Source organism: Phyllobates terribilis, unplaced genomic scaffold, assembly GCF_046119375.1.
Source record: "Phyllobates terribilis strain yellow unplaced genomic scaffold, ASM4611937v1 Scaffold_1__5_contigs__length_1240528914, whole genome shotgun sequence".
NCBI classification, from domain to species: domain Eukaryota; kingdom Metazoa; phylum Chordata; class Amphibia; order Anura; family Dendrobatidae; genus Phyllobates; species Phyllobates terribilis.
In genome coordinates, this window is record NW_027362761.1 from 327,933,659 (window position 1) to 327,955,375 (window position 21,717).

The 21,717-nt window shown below is 45.2% G+C and overlaps 1 protein-coding gene across 2 annotated transcripts in view; it reads right to left on the bottom strand.

Moving 5' to 3' along the window:
* Positions 1-279: 279 nt before the first annotated feature.
* The window catches only part of SFSWAP (splicing factor SWAP), a 140,932-nt gene continuing 119,494 nt past the window's right edge, over positions 280-21,717 (bottom strand). For both annotated transcript variants that reach the window (XM_073676097.1, XM_073676098.1), the window contains 3 exons: positions 4,616-4,777; positions 3,272-3,344; positions 280-1,111 (listed from right to left, as the gene is read on the bottom strand). In XM_073676097.1, coding sequence (XP_073532198.1) covers positions 1,043-1,111; positions 3,272-3,344; positions 4,616-4,777 — 304 coding nt within the window. In that variant the 3' untranslated portion in view covers positions 280-1,042. The remainder of the gene's footprint in view (positions 1,112-3,271; positions 3,345-4,615; positions 4,778-21,717) is intronic.

Genomic DNA, 21,717 nt, shown 5'->3' on the forward strand with positions numbered 1-21,717 from the left:
AGCCCTTACACAGCCTGGAGGTGTGTTTGGGGTCATTGTCCTGTTGAAAAATAAATGATGGTCCAACTAAACGCAAGCCAGATGGAATAGCGCTATTGGTGTATAGAAGCTTGTATTTATCATTAAAACACATTGGATTTTTTTAAAAGTACCGGACAACCCCTTTAAGGAAGAGAGTAGACAACTTCTTTAATACCCATAAGTTCATGAATCATGCAATGATTAAAACATTTTCGCTTAAAAGAAAAAAAAAAAAAAAAAACATCAACAAAGCTCCAATAGATTTTTTTGTAACACTTTATTACATAAACATAATATATACAAATATACACAGGGTCTTATGCTGGTCAATTTATAAAGTATCTTGCAAAATGACAAATGTTGCTGATCTATATGTCCCAAGAAGCACCACCAGATGCCCAGTCAGTTAGGCGGCTTTCACACGGCATGTGCTTGGATAGGAATATCTGGCACCATCACTAGATTTCCTGACCTGAGCTAACCACCTCATAGAAGACCTATGAGACAGCTGGCTCAGATCAGAAGACCCAGCGGTCTGATGGGATATTCTAATCCAAGCACAGAATGTTTCATGAATGTGTGAGACAGACCTTAAAGTGCTTGTCCGGTTATAGGGTACAAGTCTGCAGTCACTCTGTGACTGCAGATTTGTGAATCCTCACAGAACTCATACTGCGCACTAGGCAGATTCTCCGATGCAAGGAGAGGACTAGACATGTGCACTGTGAGGGAGGATTCACAAAGTCTACAGTCACATAGGGTGACTGCAGACTTGTACCTTAAGGCCAGGCAACCCCTTTAAACAGAAAATGATGCCAATTTCATATCCTGGAACATATGGGCTGACAGGCATCATGGGAAATGTATCTCTAACATTCAAAAGGAAAAGGTCAATGAAAAATTGACCATTTGTAATTTGATTTCACATGGAAATCATGTGGAATTACAGCATAAAAGTGGAAAACTGAACATCTAGGGTCTCCGCCTGTGACGTAGCTTCTTGTTCCCTTTATAATTGAGTTTATCGGGAAGCACCGGTGCGCATGTTTTTTGACGCTGCCAGCATTGCTCTTACTTTAGCCATTAAATCCTGGGGAAGAGAACACACATAATGAGTATTACATTTTACTTGAGAAGCATCACTGAACTACAGAGAGGACTTTTCTATACAGATGTACTTTTACATGAAAACACACCGATACTGAAGAAATCTCCATGCAGCAAATGACAATGTTTTACACTTCTACTTAAACTGCAAATATAATTTAACAGCATAATCAGGTGTCAAAAGACCCAGGCAGATACTCTATATTGTGTTCTATTTTGGGTTATTACATTTGTTATATTGTGTCTGCCAGCTTGTTCTTTATGTTTCTGAATAAATGCCAAGAAAAATCAGTGAGACAGAGGCGGCTTATGCGCCATAAGCACAGGAACCTTTGTTACAGGAATATCTGACATCAGTGCATAATGATTAGAGTAACGTCCATAAAGCACGAAATATCACCGATGACATAACTCGTGTAGAAACCCTCAAGCTGGAATATATTCATGCAATATGAATTGCTCTAATACTTAGTCCGTGATCACCGGTCGGGCGCCCTGCAAACCACCTCCTATCTGGTGGAATCACAGGAACCTCTTCTGGTGAGGTCTGCAGGATTCCAGAATGGTGGTTACGGACTACTGAAGTGGCTGTTGGACGAGGGTCCTGAAAATTCACTTTCTCATCTATATTACTCCAACTAAATATAGACTAGCACCAATGTTAAGCAGAAAACAATTCAAATAAAATAACTAAAAGGGGTGTGACCTGGACTCTAGAAAAATGTACCATTACTTATGTATGGAATCATTTAGTGAGAATCACTCATACACACCTTCTAAATGCGGCACCAGGCTGGATAATAGCCCGAGACATCCCTGATTGTTAAGTGGAGTTATGAAGTTATAAAGTTAACACACAGAAAGCAGCGTGCCTAAGAGGAATACAACTTTACGAGCCAAAATCTGTCCTCAACATCTCAGGAAACTGTTCACTAAAGGCAAAATATCAGCTTGGTGCATCTTAGACAGGGCTGAGAGGACAAGATCACCACCCACTGTAAGCCAGGCCGGTCAACTCTACCCCTCCTGGCACGCATTTGACAGCACTGGTCAACTTTGTCAGTAGTGTATCAAGTTAAATCCTGCATTTGTGCCAAAAAGGTTTTCTCTTGAAGTTGGCCAACCCCCTGTTCTGCCCATGTGCATACACTGTGGTGATATGTGCATGATTTCAGTAGGGACAGTTTTGGCCAAAATAAGCCTAGTGTTGTCAAGTCAAAAAGGGAGAAGGTGTCAGAGCTGGCCAGCCTGTCCAAGGAAAACTGCTTTTTACCATACAGCCCTGCCCATGGAGCACCAAGCATCTATTCTAACACTTTAATATAAATTTTCATGAAATGTAGACAATGAAATTTGGAACGAAAAGAGAAGATTTCTTAGGGCAAGCTGCCCTATATGGCTATGAGCTTACTTAGTACACTTCTAGGGAATCTGTCAGGTGATGTTACAAAGTGTTTGCCTTTGTAGACCCATATAAAGAATACAACTGTATAAAGGCTTTCCTCTACAGAATTACTATCAGGGAGCATCTACATTTAGCATATGATCGCTGTAGACTGGTAAAACTAGGATTCCCCCATGCCTTTTTCTTCTGTGCACTGCAGATCTCTGCACGCCTTGCTGGTGTTTAATTACTTCTTTCATTTAACCTATAACCTGTGCTGACATTAGCAACTAGGGTCTAATCTGTTCTAGTGAACCCAACAATGGAGAGGCAGCTTAGTAGACCCAGATAATTAAAGATATTTCACACTGCAATTACCACTCATTACCAACAAGTGAAATGTGAACCCGAGGGATTAACCCTTAATTTGCTGAAGTTCTACGATGAGATGCACGGATGAGTCTAAAATTGTTAACATTTTCTAAAACCCTTACAGAATCCTGTTCCTATAGCTCAATGTGCACCCTGCTAAAGAGCAGATTATCCAAGCCAATAGCTTCACCAAGCGTATGCACACTAAGTTCTATGAATGAAGCTCCAGTTTTAAGATTTAATACAGAGCTCACATTTGTAGAGTTTATTCATGGAAATTTATTTTTTTCTTTCAGAGCCTGAAAATAAAATCCACTAATGCTAAGGCTTGCAGTATTACAATTAATTTCCCCCTGAAGAATTATCATGCATTTATGATAAATTTACCTGAGTTATTTTGGTCTGTACAGAAGAGACAATTTCTGATGCAATGTGGCCATCTTTGTCCTTGGACCTATCCCTGCAAACAAAAAGGGTTTATTAATTGCATTACATTATTAAACTTCAGCTGTATAGACCAAGAATGCAAAAACCAAGGAAGCATTTAGGCCATAGGTTTTTGAAAGGCAGATTACACACTGACATGGCATTGATAGGACAGACATCTCTGAAATAGCAATCATCAGAAAATAATTACTGTTTAAGTTAGATTTGTGTGTACATGTATTTATTTTTTTAATTTTTGCTTTTTTTTTTTTTTTTTTTTTTTAAAGAAGAAGAAACCATGTCCAGCTCACCAATAATACTGGATTCCAGTCCTTTGCAGAGCCAAAACACTGGAGCCAAAACACTGGAAACTAAAAGCAAGGGGAAAAGATCCAACTCCACAGACATAAAAATCTTTAATGATACATATTAAAAATTCTAGACACACTTATCGGCTTAGAACAGTAAAAAACAGACACGTTTCTGATGCTTTAAGCACCCTTAGTCATGGTAAGATGCCTAAGGGTGCTTGACGTGTCAGTGTTTATTGTTGATGTTACTTGGAATTTTTAACATGCAACAAAGAAGCTTTTTATGTCCATGGAGGAGGATCTTTCTCTTTGCTTTAATTTATTTTTTATCACATTCTATTAAAAATAATAAGTTGCAATTTTGACACAGGCCATCGGGGACTTTTTGGGCTATGTTCACACGTTCTGTTTTTTGGCTGCTATTTTTAATGCAAATTTTAATCTGCGTTTTACAGTACCTACACATGCTTTGAGATTTCAGAAATCTCATACATACACAACTACATTTTTGCTGTGTTTTTAGTGAAAAAAAAAAAAAAAAAAAAAAAGTACAGCACTATGTGACACCTATTTCTTTTTTTGTGATTTTAAAAAGTTTAAACCATAATGTCTTGGTGTTCTCATCTGAGAATGGCAGTTAGGATTAGTACAGTTTAATTAAATTAGTTATATGTGTAAAGAAAACATTGGCTGACCAAAGTGTGCAATTGAACAATACATGAGGAACTCAAGGACTTACAATGCAGCCCTGTCACCTTACTGAAACGCTATTTATATGCTGTTTGACCTCATCGCTAAGGTAACAGGTTACCTTTAATAGAAGATAAAATGAGTGAATTTAAAACTTTAGTATTATTCAAAAATCCTTAAAAAAGTTTTCTTTTTACTTTCCACTATGTAAGTACTGTAAAAATGACTTTTAAATGGAATCCAGGCTTTGTAAAGCAGCAGGTATGCTACAATCTTCAGAAAACAAGTGCATGAACCGAGTTACCTGTACCGCTCTAGACTAGATCCCCTGCTCTCCACGGGAGAGATACTAGTTGAATGTACTGAACTCTGTGCCCTGTGTCTGCTGGGGGAGCGGGAACGAGACCTTGGCTTGGACTTGGATTCTGATCTAAAATGTCTTTTCTTCCCATTTCCATGTGGACTCCTGAAAAGAAACAATGTGGATTAGAAATATATTGCACAAAGAATCTAGCAGCTGAAAGGAAGATTCCATACAAGACATTAAGGTAAAATGTAATTTCCAGATAAGCATACATGTCTGTCATCAAGGTTTTACCTTATTTACTGCTTACTTTTTGGAGAAAATAGAATTATGTTGACTTTTAGTGCTGATCTTTGTTGCCAAATTGCAGGACATCTACTCATTAAGTAACTGCTCTTATCACATACAGACTCCAGCAATACTCTCAGCATCAAAATACATCAAAAAATCAATAGTTAACACTACAGAATAATGGACTGGCAAAGATGTAAAAAGATGGGCACAGTCAATCAACAGGGCTGATAGGAACCAGTCAAAAGTCAGACTGGATGTGGATGAAGTGGATTAGCCAGGGATGATAAGGTTACCAGAAAAAGCAATACTAAGGTCTGCATATATAGATCATAAAAAGGGACACAGAGGGGTGCACCAGCATCTGGCCACCCAGCTCCAGGCAAGTTTCCATCGTGCCCCTAATGTGCATTACAATGACAGATTTCTGCCCATAAACCTCTGCTGATTTACATAGGACAGAGTTGCAGCAGTTTTACAGACATATTTGTGCAGGTTAAAAAACCTCCTCGGATCAGAGTGTCAGGCAAGGAGCCTGGATTTTACAACTCGTCCACAAACTGCGCCATTTTTCCATGTAGAAATATGAAAATCCTGCAGATTTTTGCACCAGACCAATATGTCTAATCACATAACTACTACACAATCAGTGAATGTAGCAGTGCTCCATCTTCCGCCCGCCTTAGCTTGGGCACTGTGGACGGTAACATAAAACCACCGACACAGAAGCAGCACACACTGTGTTAATCACGTACTGCCCGATGGTCTCGTCAGTAGCTGTTTAACGCAAGGAGATGTGGCTCACTAAGGAGATTTCATTTATCGTGTTTTCAAGAGAAATAAATTAAGTCATTTTCCAACCAGGGTTTTATGCCGCACATGGAGGTAATTATTTGTTGCAGGTTTTATGCGCCAAAAACAAACAACCTCTAGTTTGTTGGATCATATTAACGGCAGATTTCAGACTGTAAAAGGGGGAGAAATGGAGCGTCTTCTGGTCACATCTGCCCATCAATAATTAAATGTAAACATTTTAGATGGGTCTGTGCCTAGAAGCGGGCATAAAAAGGAAGCCAGCTGTATCCTAAATGTGCTGAATGGCAGAGGAGTATACAATTCTCTCTCTGGCTTCGGATGAGGGTGGTGGTATATATTTCAGACTGGATAAGCAGAAGACTTCGAGGCTTTCCAGATTTCTGCAACTAAAGTTTAACCAAGGATGAAACATAATGCTATTTTCTAATATATTTTATGCCTCACTATTTTGTAAAACCTCTGCCTGCTGTGAGTGAGTGGAATCATCCTTAGATGAGCCAATGCCTATATCCAGCTTAGTCTCTTCACTCGCTGTACTCCTGCAAAATGGTGTCCATCCATCTACCACAGGTGTGTAATGTACCAAGCATACCAGCCTCTCTGTGGCAAGGCTCTTTATGTGTATAGATTGCGGTCTTTGTGGTACTCTTGGCCATGCACCATATACTGTAGGGCGGTGACCACTTAAACCTGTAGTAAAATACACACTGAATCTCCTCCGTGCACTCCTCTGGCTGTTTACTTGAGAATGTAATGGAGTCATCTAATTCAACGAGTTTTTGGCTGATGTAATTGTGGTTGCTGCTCTCAAATTGTAGATCGTTTAGGACGCAGCATAAAGGGAGTCGGGCTGGGACAAAATTCAGCTTGAAATAAGCATATCCTCCATGTACAGCATCTTGTCCTGAGAAGCAGCAAACCTAAATCCGCAAAATGATCTTCCAATTACAAAGCAAATTAGTTACCTGATGCAGCGTGGACTTCTCTCAATCTTAACACCCAGCTTCATTGATCAACAAAAGTGAGTCAGGTCAGCAATGAAGCGGGGGGAGACATGAGCAGCCAAATTGTTGGCCCACAGATTTTAAAACTACAGATTTGCTTCGTCTTAGGGCAAACGGCTCTTTATGGAGATGTGCTTACTTTATAACATAATTTGTACGGACACACTCCCTTAAAATATAACGTATAATCACACTTAAAAGGAATATGTCAGCAAGATTTTGCTATATAATCCAAGAGCACCATAATTTAGGAGCAGAGACCCTGATTATTGCGATGTGTCACTGACTGTTTTGCTGTTTCAATACAAGCAGTGTTTTATCAGCAGGAGATCACTACAGGACAACTGGCCTCATGCCTCCTTGTCCAACCATGCCCCCCAGCTTTGATTAGCAGCTGTCACTATATAATGTTCACAGAAATGTGTGGTGTAGGTGGGATTATATACAGCTCAACATCTGAGCTCTTCAGGAACTGCAGCAAACTGATTTTATCAGAATGGCTGCACCCAGTATACATTGCTTGAATCAGGGTCTCTGTCTCTACATTACATAGCAAAAACGTGCTGACAGATTCCCTTTAAAGTTGTTCGAAAATTAATTAATTTTTCCTTAAAAGGTATAGTTTTTAAAATACAAACTTGAAGCCCATTCAATTACCAGCAGTCCTGCAGAGGTCCGCGCTGGATTTGGAAGTCAGAGGACTGATGTGATTATTTGTAGCAGTCAGGCGAGTAGGAGAGTCATCTACTTGCTGCAGCCAAACAAATCACAGACTTCAGTGGATGAGGTAGGCATCACTACTTCTGGTGTGGCCTGTGTTATATCTATTTGGCAGCTGGTACCCAAGTCTGATTTTTTTAAAACTAATCCATTTATAAAATAAACCTTCATAAAAAAATAAAATCTGTGGATCGGACAAACCTTTTAATGTTGGCAGAAATCCCTTAAACCATGGTCATGGTTATGTACTTAGAGGCTAGGCAGCCATGATGCCCATGGCTATGGTGATAAAAGACCAGCACTACTTTTACAGTTATGTCCGGTGGAACAGCAGAACAGGTCTGTGAACGCTGGGAGATCGGACCACCATGTGCGGGAGCACAGTATTTCTAATAGTACTCTAATAATTAGAACTCATGTACCAAAGTATGTTTTGGAATTTGTGTAAGTTTTAAGAAATTTCCCATTGTAATGAGATAATTACCACAATCTATAGAACGGCAAAAAACATTTCCTGCAGCTGGAACAAAGATAACCAAATGAATGCTGGTCACCAAGCTGACAGTTTCACAGACTGTCCTAACAACCAGCCAACTCAAGAATGTAGGTCAAGAAACTTTTACTACCACCAATGGGAAGTTCATAAACATCTGTAGTAAAAGAACGGGGGGCACTGCCCACAGTCAAGCTGGTGCCCTCATTTTCCAGCCTGTCCCACTAATAGCTGTAATCTGATAGGTGTCCATGACCCCGCGGCTTCCTTGTGGTGGGATTCTATTAAGCTAGCACAGTACCGCTACATTACTTTAATGGCTTTTGTTTTATCTGAACACGTCTAAACAGCCAAAACATTGTGCATATTGTGTTCCACGTGCAATGACAAATATTCTTAATTTAATACTGTAATTGCCTGGCTAAATGAAATAAAAAGGAGTTGGAGACAGCTGCTGCAAACTCTGAACGGCTTCACTTCTTCTATGTAGATAAGGGCATTGTACAGGCTAATAGCCTACCTGACAGTCAAGCACAGAATGGAGGACGCCTGTTATTTCTGGACAATAGTAAAATACAGCTTTCTATACCATACACACAACGGTGTGTTACATAGGAGGTCGCGGCATTATTTTACTAATCTAACGCATATATGAATACCATCGCTACAGATTTCCAAAAAAGAAAGCGCAAAGGAGTGATCCGGCTCCCTCATTTATGTCTCGGTGCATGGAGCGACTGTAATATATCTCAAACAGCAAGATGCACAATGACAAAGATGACAAATCCTGTTTATCTGAGGAACCGTAACCACAAGCTCCGTGGGAAAAAAGGGGAAGAAAGGAAATTGGAGAATGGATGTCAATGAGCGACACTTCTCTGCATTTCAGGAAGGTCTGGACAAGACTTGCTGAGGAAGCAGCAGAGTGCAGACCCCAAAGTTGATTATGTGACCCCAGGTATTGATCTACTATGATTTATATGTACAGATGTGATATGTTTAGTCAGAACACAACTCATTCTTGTGGACTGGACACATCGTGTTCTAAAAACACTGTTTCTCGGGAGTCCTATATAAGATAGACTTGTCATATACTGTTCAGATTTAGCAGCCAATGCTAAACCCATTTATTCTGCAGCAGGTTCTTAGCTGCTCTCCGACCATACAGTAAAATGGGGTAAATCTAACTGCAGATTTAGGGGCAACCTGAGGGCAGTAGAGGTTTGCAACTTGGGCTCCGATATACAGTGGCTTGCGAAAGTATTCACCCCCTTGGATTTTTACCTATTTTGTTGCATTACAATCTGTGTTTAAATAATTTTCTAATCCGATTTGTGTGTGATGCATCAGAACTAAATAATCTAAGTTGGTGAAGTGAAAAAAATATAGGCATAAATTAAATTTATGGGATCAAATAACTAAAAATTGCATGTGCACTTGTATTCACCCCTTTTGCGATGAAGCGCCTAAAAATTTGTGGTGCAAGCAATTACCTTCATAAGTCACATGCTTAGTGAAAGGAAGTCTCCCTGTGTGCAGTGTAAGTGTCACATGGTGTGTCAGGATATACACTCCTTTTCTGAAAGGCTGCAACACCAATATGCAAGAGGCACCACTAACCAAACAACACTATGAAGACAGAGGAGATCTCCAAACAAGTCAGGGACAAAGTAGTTGAGAAGTACAAGTCAGGGTTGGGTTATAAAAAATATCCCAATCTCTGATGATCCTCTGGAGCACCATCAAATCCATTATCATCAAATGGAAAGAACATGGTACCACAACAAACCTGCCAAGAGAGGACCACCCACCAAAACTCTCAACCTGGGCAAGGAGGGCATTAATCAGAGGCAGCACAGAGACCAAAGGTAACCCTGAAGGAACTGCAGAGTTCCCAAGCAGAGACTGGAGCATCTGTCCATATGATCACAATAAGCAGCACACTCCATAGAGGCGGACTTTATGGAAGAGTGGGCAGAAAAAAAGATTTTTCTTAAACACAAAAATTGTAAGGCGGAGTTCACACGATGCGTTTTTCATGCATTTCCGCAGCGTTTTTGCAGTTGCGGAAACGCATGAAAAACGCATGGTAGAAGGGCAGCAATGTTCCCCAATTGAAATCCGCATGTGCTGTGCCCATGATGCGGATTTTTCCGCAGCGTAAACGCTGCAGTCAAAAATCCGCAGCATGTCAATTAATTTTGCGGAAACGCTGCTCTTTTGCCGCCATTGACTTGCATTAGACCGCATGGAATCCGCATCACTGTATATGTTGATGCACTTTTCATGCGGTCTAATGTGCGGATGGTACCCGGGTGTGGATGAGAGGACTCTCATCCAGACCCAGGTACCATTAAAAAAAAAAGAATAAAATAAAAAATATATATATTCTCACCTTCTGACGGCCCGCGCTGCGTCCTGCTGGCTTCCCGGGCACTTCGCGGTTGAATGAAGGACCTTCGCTGACGTCAGAGTCATGTGACCGGGTCACGTGACGCTGACGACGGAAGGTCCTAAAGTCTTCACTGCCGGCAGCCGGGACCGATGAAGCAGGACACCGGGGGCCATCAGAGGGTAAAGTATAGATTTTTTATTTTTTGACATTCACACACTATATAAATCCATGCCGGTTGCATGGATTTATATAGTGTAAAGTTGACAAGCACTTTCCAAGTGATGCTAAAAGACGGATTTTGGTAAGACCTTACCTGTAAAATCCTTTTCAGCGAGGGAAGGAAGGGAGACACAGTCATTACTAGTGGGGTAGGCGGAGCCCACATAGGATAGAACACCTCAGATTAAAAAAGAGTGTTGTCCGGCCCCTCCAGCTTGGGCTCCTCCTACTCCAGCTCTCCAGTCCGTACACAAGCTAAGGAAGAGCAAATATCACCAGCGGAGCAACATAACCCCTTCTGAAGAACTTCAGAGAAAAAACAAGAGACAGGTTATGCATATAACAGAAAAAACCACACAGTCCCAGGTACTACTCACTGGACCGGACCACTGCGATGAGCTGGCAATGCTGGAACAGAGCCTTAGCGCGCCGACCTCAGCCCAGATAATCGCTATCAGAGAAGGGTCACGCTGCATCTGAAAACACAACAACACACTTCTGCCATGGGAGGGAGCTGTGTCTCCCTTCCTTCCCTCGCTGAAAAGGATTTTACAGGTAAGGTCTTACCAAAATCCGTCTTTCAGCAGCAGATGGAAGGAAGGGAGACACAGTCATTACTAGTGGGACGTCCCAAAGCAGTCCAAAAATTAAGGGTGGGAAAAAACCAACAAAGGCAGAATCCCAACAACCTAGAAAAAATGCGCAACTAGCGCTAAATACAAGTTAACGATAACTTAAACTACAGCCGCCTGCAGGACCCTACGTCCTAAGGCTGCATCAGCGGAAGCACTGACGTCCACCTTATAAAACTTTGTAAAAGTGTGGACGGAGCGCCAGGTAGCCGCCCGGCAGAGTTGAGCTGCCGAGGCCCCTTGATGAAAAGCCCACGATGAACCCACAGCTCTCGTGGAGTGAGCTCGAATCTTAATTGGACAAGATTCGCCCTTGAGTCGGTAAGCCTCTAAAATGGCCGACCGAATCCATCGAGCTATAGTGTCCTTGGAAGCTCGTTGACCACGCCGACGACCTGCTGGAATCACAAACAGAGAGTCCGATTTCCGAAAACCTTGAGTAATAGACAAATAGAACTTCAAAGCCCGCACTAAATCCAATGCGTGCAAGGCCCGTTCCTTCGCATTCCTCGGTTCCGGACAGAGCGAGGGCAACACAATATCCTGGTTAACATGAAATTGTGACACCACCTTAGGTAGAAAGTCGCCCCGTGTGCGAAGCACCACGCGATCCGGGAGAAACTCCAGAAAAGGAGGCGAGCAAGAAAGAGCCGCCAGTTCAGAAACCCTTCTCAAAGAGGTGACTGCCACTAAAAAGGCAACCTTCCAAGAAAGCAAAGAAAGGCTAACAGAGTCCATAGGCTCAAAAGGCCCATGTTGAAGAGCCTCCAAGACCAGATTGAGCCGCCAAGGGGACACAAGCGCCTTCCGCGGCGGAAACTGACGGGTTACCCCGCGAAAAAAGGAACGAACGTCCCTACGCGAGGCGATAGCCTTCCGAAACAGCAAGGACAAAGCAGAAACCTGACCCCTCAGAGTGCTAACTGCCAAACCCTTGTCCAGGCCATACTGCAAAAAGGCCAACAAATTGGGAATGGAAAAAATCCTCGGGTTCCTTGAAGAACCCGAACACCATGAAAAGAAGGCCTCCCAAGTCTTGTGATAGATCCTAGTAGTGGCAGGACCCCTGGCAGCTCGCAGAGTGGCAATGACTTCGGCTGAAAAACCTTGACGAGTCAAGATTTCGGTCTCAAGAGCCACGCCGTCAAACGCAGAGACTTCAGGTCCGGATGACGAACGGGCCCTTGGGTTAACAGGTCCGGGCGAAGAGGGAGAGGAAGTGGAGGCGCAGCCAGAAGCGACACCAGCGTCGAGAACCACGTCCTCCTTGGCCAGTCTGGGGCTACTAACATAGCCGAGACTCTTTCCAGTCTGATCCGACGCAACACCAGAGGAAGTAAGGATATCGGCGGGAACACATAGATTAGCTCGAATTGGTCCCACGGAGCCACCAGAGCATCCACCGCCACAGCCTTCGGGTCCTTGTACCTGGACATGAACGTCGGTAACTTGGTGTTGAACCTTGATGCCATCAAATCCACTTGAGGAGTTCCCCAACGGGAGCACAGCTGTGCAAAAATTTCTGGGTGAAGACTCCATTCTCCGGGATCCACCTTCTCGCGACTGAGGAAGTCCGCCGTGATATTCTGAACTCCCGGAATGTGAATCGCAGAGATGGCTGGCACCTTGGCCTCGGCCCATACCAGGATCCGAGACACTTCCATCATGAGCCTGGAGCTCTTCGTTCCACCTTGATGATTGATATACGCGACCGCCGTCGCGTTGTCTGTCTGCACTCGGACTGGCAGACCGTTTAAAGGGACCGTCCAGTGTTGAAGGCAAAGGAAAATCGCCCTCAATTCCAGGATGTTGATCGGCAGGACAGACTCTTCCGACGACCATACTCCCTGAATCCAGAGATCGTTCCAGACACCCCCCCAGCCTGACAGGCTGGCATCGGTGGTTATAACCGACCACCTCGGAAGGAGGAAGGACTTCCCCAGGGATAACGCTTCCGGACGTAACCACCATTCTAGAGACTCTCGCACCCTGTGGGAGATGATGACACTGCGATCCAGCGAAGCCTGTGATCGATCCCAACGGTTCAGAATGAGCATTTGGAGAGTCCTGGAATGAAATTGGGCAAACGGAAGTGCCTCCATTGACGCCACCATCAAACCCAAAAGGCGCATACACCTTCGAAGGGACATTGCTGTCGAAGACTTCATAACCTGTACATGTCGAAGAAGACTTGCTTGCTTGTCTGGAGGTAGGGACACCACTGCTCGTACCGTGTCGAAATGCATCCCCAAAAACAGGATTGACTGCGACGGTTCCAGAGACGACTTCTTCCAATTGACTAGCCACCCGAAGTCCTCCAGGAGCTGAAGGGATAGATTGCGAGCCGTCACCGCCTCCTCCTTTGAGGACGCCACAATCAAAAGGTCGTCCAGGTAGGGAAGAACCGTAACCCCCTGTCTTCGAAGGATCGCCATGAGAGGTGCCAGAATTTTTGTAAAAACTCTGGGCGCCGAGGCCAACCCGAATGGTAGGGCCACAAACTGGAAATGGTCCTGACCTATGGCAAAACGAAGGAAGCGTTGGTGGGCCCTTCCGACAGGAACATGCAAATAAGCGTCGCGAATGTCGATTGACACCAAAAAGTCGTTCTGCGACAGGGCCGCCACAACAGAGCGAAGCGACTCCATGCGGAATTTCCGGGTGCGGACATGCCGATTCAATCTTTTGAGATCCAGAATGGGGCGAAATTTGTCCTCCTTTTTGGGGACCACAAAGAGGTTTGAATAAAACCCTCTTCCCCGGTCCTCCGGCGGAACCGGTACCACCACACCCTTCTGCAGAAGGGAATCGACCTCCTGCCGTAGAGCGGCAACTAGCTCGGTCTCTTTCGGAATGCGAGATCGACAAAACCTGTCCGGGGGTCGAGAAAGAAACTCTATGAAGTAGCCTGCTGACACAACCCGCGTCACCCAGGCGTCCGAAACGCGGGACGCCCAAGTCGATTCGAATTGGAGCAGGCGACCCCCCACTCGAGAGCCCTCGAGAGAAAACCTGGCGTCAGTCCGCCTTAGCGGGCTTTTTGTCAGCTTCCCGCTTGTCTTGACGGAAGCTCTGTTTCCAGGGAGTGCGGGATTTCTGAGAAGCCTTTTTTCCTGAAAAAGAGGGACGACCCGATCCCCAAGAGGGCTGACCGGACCGTCCCCTGGACCGAAAGGGCCGCCGACTACTACCGGCACTAGGCCTGCCCGACGCAGAAGCCACAGTTCTTCGCTGTGGTAAGGCCGCTTCTTTTGCCTTTGCCTTGACAATCAGCTCCGTGAGGTCAGATCCAAATAACTGACCACCCTTGTAAGCTAAAGATAGCAAACCTTGCTTGGAAACCGCGTCCCCGGTCCACTGTCTGAGCCACAGTGCTCTTCTGACTGTGACCGCCGAGGATTGCGCCCTGGACAGCAGTGACGCGGTATCCAAACCTGCATCACTGCCATATCGGGCCGCATCTTCCAACAACTTGAAAAGCCCATCTACCTCGGATAGCGGGGATCCATCCTGCCACGCCGTCCGTAGACGGTCCAACCAGCTTAGGGAAGCTTTACAAGCACACATGGATCCTAGCACCGCTCTGAATCCATGACCCGCGGCCTCGTAGATGGATTTCGCCGCCATCTCCGTTTTTCTGTCCAGCGGATCCTGCAGACTCGCCTTCCCTTTAACAGGCAGTAATGAGGATTTGCTAAGTTGGGATAAAGGGACATCCACTTCAGGAGAAGGAATCCAATTATCAATCAACTCCGTGGAACACGGATACAGTGCCTCAAAAAACCGTGTCCCCTGAAAACGTTTATCTGGACACAGGCGTTCCTTCTCCACTGCCCCATTAAGCTCATCCAGAGATGGTAATGCCAAGCGCGACCTATGCGACTCCTGAAACATCCGGGCCGACTTACCAGGACGTCTAGTTACCTCCTCCGGAAACTGTAACGCCTCCCTCATGGCTCCAATAAAAGCCTCTGCACGGCCTAAAAAAGAGGCAGAGTGCCCCTGCCGATCCTCCTTATCCGAATCGGACATCTCCCCATCTGAGCTTGAAGGGGAACCCTCCATAACAGAGATCTCCGAGTCGCTGCGCGGGGAGGGCAGTACCGGCCTGTGGCGCTTCCTGCCATGAGAGGATCTAGCTGACACCCAATAACCTAGAAGGTCAGACAGGCCATCAATAGAACGAGTGAGGGCCTCCATTTTGACCACTGCCCCATCACCGAAACCCCCGACCGCTGCGCTTGACGCCGTCGAGGACTCCTGCGTGTCAGACACGCGAGACTGATCCTGTAGCGGACCTGGGAGACGGTCCACACCTCCTGGACCCTGATCTGACATGCCCTCACACAGTGTATGGCAGGATAAACCTGTCAGTAAGTAGGACAGTGTGGTTTCTTAAAAGAAAGCTGAAGGGTTAAAGCTCTTAAAAAGAGAGCTACCCCAGCTGACCCCCAATTAAGGGATAACCGCCTAATAAGGGGTTAATGTCGCAGACTCCCCACAACCTCTGTGAAATGAAAAGGATGTGCGAGCCCCAGACAAAAAAAAGAGACCTCTATATGAGGTAATAGCTGCAGGACAGCACAGTCTGTCACCTTATTGTGCCTCAGAAAGGTGCCCTGCGCTGAGGGGGTGAGGGGTTAAGCTTCTGCCCTGACAGGCAGAAGCGACTCACCCAGCTGGCCGCGGTGCAGTGTTCCTTCGGTCTATCGGGAGGAGAGGAGAGTGAGGAGCCCGATGGAGGCCTCAGTAATGGCCGCCGCGCTGTGAGGAGAGAGAAACCGGAAGAGGAGGGGCAGGAGAAAGCGCGCGCTCAGAGAGCTTCCTGCCCGCGAAAGACCGGGAAGGCGCGAAGCCACGCCCCCCGCCGGCTTCAAAAAAAGCGCGCGCGACTCCTCCGCTCTCCGCTCCTGCCCCGCTTCCATGTCCTGCAGGCCTCCACCTGCGGACAAAAAAACACAAGTCACCACCTGAAAACATGTAGCAGCGGCTGCCGCAGCAGCCGCTGAAGCACTCAAAACACATTAACATGCTGAGTACTCACCCAGCTGAGCGCCACAGGGACCCCCAGGGATTTGTGGCGCTGTGCCCAAGCTTCCCCCCAGGGCGGAGAACGCAGTGACCCCAGATGCGCGGTTTGCGTCCCCGCCAGGGAAGCATCCCTCATCCCCCGGGGCCGGCAGGGTTCTGCAGGGACCTCTCTCAAAGGGTAATGCAGATCCGCCAAGGGAGGGGTGGGGGTCCAGCAGCGCTGAGACCCCTGAGACCTCAAGACCACGGGGGTCCAAGTCTCTGTCCGATAAAAATAAAAAAAAAAAAAAAAAAAAAAATTTCTGAGGAGCTGCTTCCAGCAGCGACCATCCTCTGTGACCTCAAATTTTAGACTGGAGAGCTGGAGTAGGAGGAGCCCAAGCTGGAGGGGCCGGACAACACTCTTTTTTAATCTGAGGTGTTCTATCCTATGTGGGCTCCGCCTACCCCACTAGTAATGACTGTGTCTCCCTTCCTTCCATCTGCTGCTGAAATCGCTTGGGAAGCGCTTGTCAACCCGCATGCGGAAATGAAAGTGAAGACCGCTTCATTTCCGCATGTCCCTGGCAGGAAACCGCATGTACAATCCGCATGCGTTTTTTCCTGCCAGAGAGATGCAGAAACGCTCAGGAAAAAATCCTGAGCATTTCTGCATCGTGTGCACATACCCTAAGTCTTTTGAGTTTGCCAAACGACATGTGGGAGACTCCCCAAATGTATGGAGGAAGGTGCTGTGGTCAGATGAAACCAAAATTGAACTTTTTGGCCAACAAGGTAAATGCTATGTCTGGCACCAAACCAAAACAGCTCATCACCCCAGGAGGAACACAGTTTTTTAGCAGTAGGACAGAGAAAATGGTCCGAGTTGAGGGCAAGATGGATGTTGCGAAAAACAGGGATATTCTTGAGCAAAACCTGTTTGTCAGTGATCTGAGGCTGAGACGGAGGTTCACCTTCCAACAAGACAATGACCCAAAGCATACTGCTAAAGCAACACTTGAGTGGTTTAAGGGGAAACGTGTAAATGCTTAGGAGTGACCTACTCAAAGCGCAGACCTTAATCCAAATGAGAATCTGTCGTCAGACTTGAAGACTGCTATTGACCAGAAGAAACCATCTAACTTGAATGAGCTGGAGCAGTTTTGCCATGAGGAACAGGCAAAAATCTCAGTTACAAGATGTGGAAAGCTCAGAGACTTCTCCAAAGCAATTTGCAGCTGTAGTTTTCGCCAAAGGGGGCTCTACAAAGTATTGACTTTAGGGGGGTGAAAAGTTATGCACACTAAAGTTTTCAGTAATCTTGTCCTTGTGTTTCCTTCACAAAAAAAGGAAAACAAAATGTTCACAGTTGTAGGCATGTTTTTTACATGAAGAGATGCAAACCCTCAAAAAAAAGTTAAATTCCAGGCTATGAGGGAGTATAGCAGCTGCATGACAAAGGTCTGGGTCTGGAGGAGGCCCTTGGGGGGTTACACCATGAACACAGAGACAATGACCAAGCCTGTACTCTCTTTAGGAAATCCCCAGACAATTATTGCAGGTGCTCACGAGATATGAATAAGATGCCAATTTCCATGAGAGACACTGCTATAGGTCTAACTAAAGGGGTAATCTGCATTTCAAAACTTGACAAAGCAGAAATCTTCAATATGTAGAAAATAGATCTGTTTGCAAACTAATTACTGGCACAGAGTGTGATATTTATAGCCAACTCACAAGGGATATAATATATAGTTAATGTTAATTCTGCTGACGAAGCATGCTCAGTTCCAGCACTAGGAGATATAGAACGGGATACCTTTGACAAATGGGACATGCCAAAAATTCAAATGCACAAAAGGGGGGAAAACAGCCTGGATTATATGTCAACAATTAATGGTGGGAACTACAGTCCGCAATCCTCAAGACCCACTATTGAATCAAAACCTTCTACTGCTGCTATAAAAAGGAGCATATATCTGTGTATGGTGTGCCCATTAATCCAGTGAATGTGTGCATGAGTGGGTCTTTGTATGCATTTGTTCATATGTAATAAATGTGTGAGTGCGTCCATTGACAGAGTGAGTGCATGTGTAAGTGTCCATGGGTGTTGAATGTATATGTAGTGTGTTCAAGTACAGTGCTGCTCATCATTCTTGGCACCCCTTCATTTTTTTCATAGACTGGTACATTTTCATTTATTTCTGAAGATATTGTTCAAAGTTATATCTTCAGGATTTTTTAATTAGTGGTCCAAAGTAACACAACAATAAAACATTGTTTTTTAACTTCTATGTTGCAATTTCAAAGAAAAAACTGAATAAACAGCATGTGCAGAAATAAAGACACCCCTAATTAATACTTGGTTGCACTCCTTTTGCCATTGCTGACAGCCTCCAAATGTTTCTTGCAGCCATCTGTAAGCTTCTTGCACTTCGACTCAAACCAAGTTTTCTTACACTAGGTAGGACATTTCGCTTTAAAATCTCTTGATAATTCTCGTATTTCATGATTTCTGTGATACGGTCAAGGCCTCCAGTACCAGACGCAGCAAAGCAACCCCACAGCATTATGGATCCTCCACCATGCTTAACTGTTGGTAAGGTGTTCTTTTCCTTATAAGCTTCATTGTGCCGTCTGTAAACAAACTGTTGCTTTGCATTGCCAAAAAGCTCTATTTTTGTTTCATCTCTCCACAGAACATTTTCCCAGAAGGATTGTGGTTTTTCAAGGTACTCTTTGGCAAAGTTCAGTCGTTCCTTTTTATGTATTTTCTTCATCAATGTTTTCTTCCTTGGCCTTTGCCCATAAAGCTCTGCTTGGTTTAGTGTGTGGTGTATGGTACTTGACTGTTCCAGGTTGGCCTTCAAGTCTTTGGATGTTTGACGTGTTCTTTTTTTCCACCATTCACACCAAACTTCGAAGACATCTCTTGTCAATTTTCCTCTTTCCCCCACGTACAGAGAGGTTCTTGACAGTTTCATGCTTGACAAACTTAAAGCAGTGGGCCACAACTTTTTATTATGCCCCCAATATATCCCCCCGGGGCCCATAAGTGTCTTTGTAATTACCTTCTGTTGCAGTTTCTGTATGTGAGAAGCGCTATCGGTGGCCACTCACAGGCATCACGTGACTCGCCACTGATGTCACGTCAAGTGAGGCGTGACATCAGTAACGCAGTCACCGCGGTGGATGCTGGGCTGTGGGCGGGGTTACCCCACGCGTCACACCCAGCATCCAACAAGAGCTTTCCCGATGAATGAGGAAGGGGAAAGCGCGCGGTGGATGCAGATTGTGACATGCGGGGTAACTCCGCCCACAAACCAGCATCCACCGGTGGAACGCAGAAGACAGAGACCCCCGGCTGCATCCGGAATCATGATGTGACATCAGCGGATGTCAGAGCTGGCTGCAGCTGGGGGTCACATGATGCCTGTGAGCGGCCGCCGATGGCGCCGCTCACAGGCAGTAACTGCAACAGAAGGTAATTACAAAGACACTTATGGGCCCCGGGGAATACATTGTGGGGGGAATAATAAGTAGTGGAAAACCCCTTTAACATTGCACACTGTTGAAATTGGGATACCAAGGTCTTTGGAGGAGGCCTTATACCCTTTGGAAGTCTTGTGTTTGCTAATAGCAGTTCTGATGTCCTCAGACAGCTTCTTTGTCTTCACCACTGTGACAAAGGAACAGGGCCTACCATGTGCCTTTTAAACCACTGAAGTCATCATTCATTGGCTAATTCATGTCACATGGGCACCGACAATCACAGGTGAATCTCTTTAGTGATTTACCACAGGCGAGTCAAAATGTGCTTCCATACTAAATTAATGTAAAGGGTGCCAATACCAGTGACACAGCAAGCTTTAGTTTTTTTTTATTTTTCCCTCCCATTGTTTTTTGTTATAAATTATTATTTTATCTTTTGTATTTAACACGAGTTCTCTATACAAAAAACTGTATCACTTGATTCATTTTTTTCATGAGATATTCCACATTGTGTACTTAAAGGGAATCTGTCACCCCTTGGGAGATATCAGACCGCTACTAAGGGCATACAGATTATAGAAAAGTAAATCTATACTTACCTATATGGCCCATGGTAGAGGTGTGATTGCAGAGAAAAGTAGTTTCATCTGTTTGATTTTCAACACGCTTGGCGTCCGGGGGATGCCAAGCAATGCCCGCCTATCTGATTATTATTCCCCTAAATCGCTGCCTATTACCCTAGTTACCATTTTCCCTCCCCTGCACGTCACAGGGCTCTGTGACGTGCGCTTTCCTTCCTCACCTCCTGGCGCATGAGCAAAGTGCGGCTTTTATAGACAGCGCTTTGTTTCCTCCCGTCCGGGTTTGTAAGAGCAGTGTGCCGCAGAAAACCTTCTTGTTATGCGCCGGGAGTCACTGAAGCGGAAGTCACAGTGACTCCCCAGCACCGGCGCAAAAGAGCACTGCGGCACTGTGCTCATACAAACCCGGCCGGGAGAAAACAAAGCGTGGGAGGGAAAATGGTAACTAGGGTGATAGGCGGCGATTTAGGGGAATAATAATCAGATAGGTGGGCATTGCTTGGAGTCCCCCGGATGCCAAGCGTGTTGAAAACCAAAAAGATAAAACTATTTTTCTCTGCAATCCGACCTCTACCATGGGCCATATAGGTATGTATAGATATACTTTTCTATATCATGTATGCCCATAGAAGAGGTCTGATATCTCCCAGGGGGTGACAGATTCCCTTTAAACTTCATGGGTGACAATAACAATGAGCATTGACTGTAGGTGATGAGTGCTTGTAGGAGTGCTTCCATGTACAAGTGTGTCTAAGTAGGTGGGAGTGCTTGTATGCTTGCGTCCATGTACAAGTGTGTCCATGTAGCTGGTGAGTGCTTTTACGAGAGTGTCTTTTGAGCATAAATGTCTGTATCCCTGAATGATGTCTGTATCCCTGAAAGCATTGCTCCTTTGTTCAATAGGAATACTACCAGCAGCGCCTAATGCTTATAGCAGCTGATATAAGTGGGGTGCAGAGTATTTTAAGGTTCTAAAATTATGTAGTGCAACCCCTGTGTGCCCAGCTGACTCTGAATTCTCCTCTATTGTAACCAAAGGCATTATGCAGTATCCAATATTTCATTACAAAATTACATTTTAACCACTTTCCGACATGGTCAGTAATAGTACACACCACGTCGGAAAGGCAGGTTCAGTGAGGGCTCCGGCGGTGAGCCCACACTGAACTGAGCACATGTCAGCTGATTATTACAGCTGACATGCGGCTTCAACAGCTGCGGGTGCAATTGCAATCCACCCGCGGCTGTTACCTAGTTAAATGCAGTTGTCAATCTCTGACAGCAGTATTTAACAGCACCGCGCCGGAAGCATGTCACTTACCCTGCCCATCGGTGACCCCGCCACGTGATCGCGGGTCACTGATGGGTGGGCATGACAACCCTGGGTCTGCAGCAGACCCCAGTGGTTGTCATGTAAAGATTGCTATGAGCGCCATCTAGTGGTCGGTG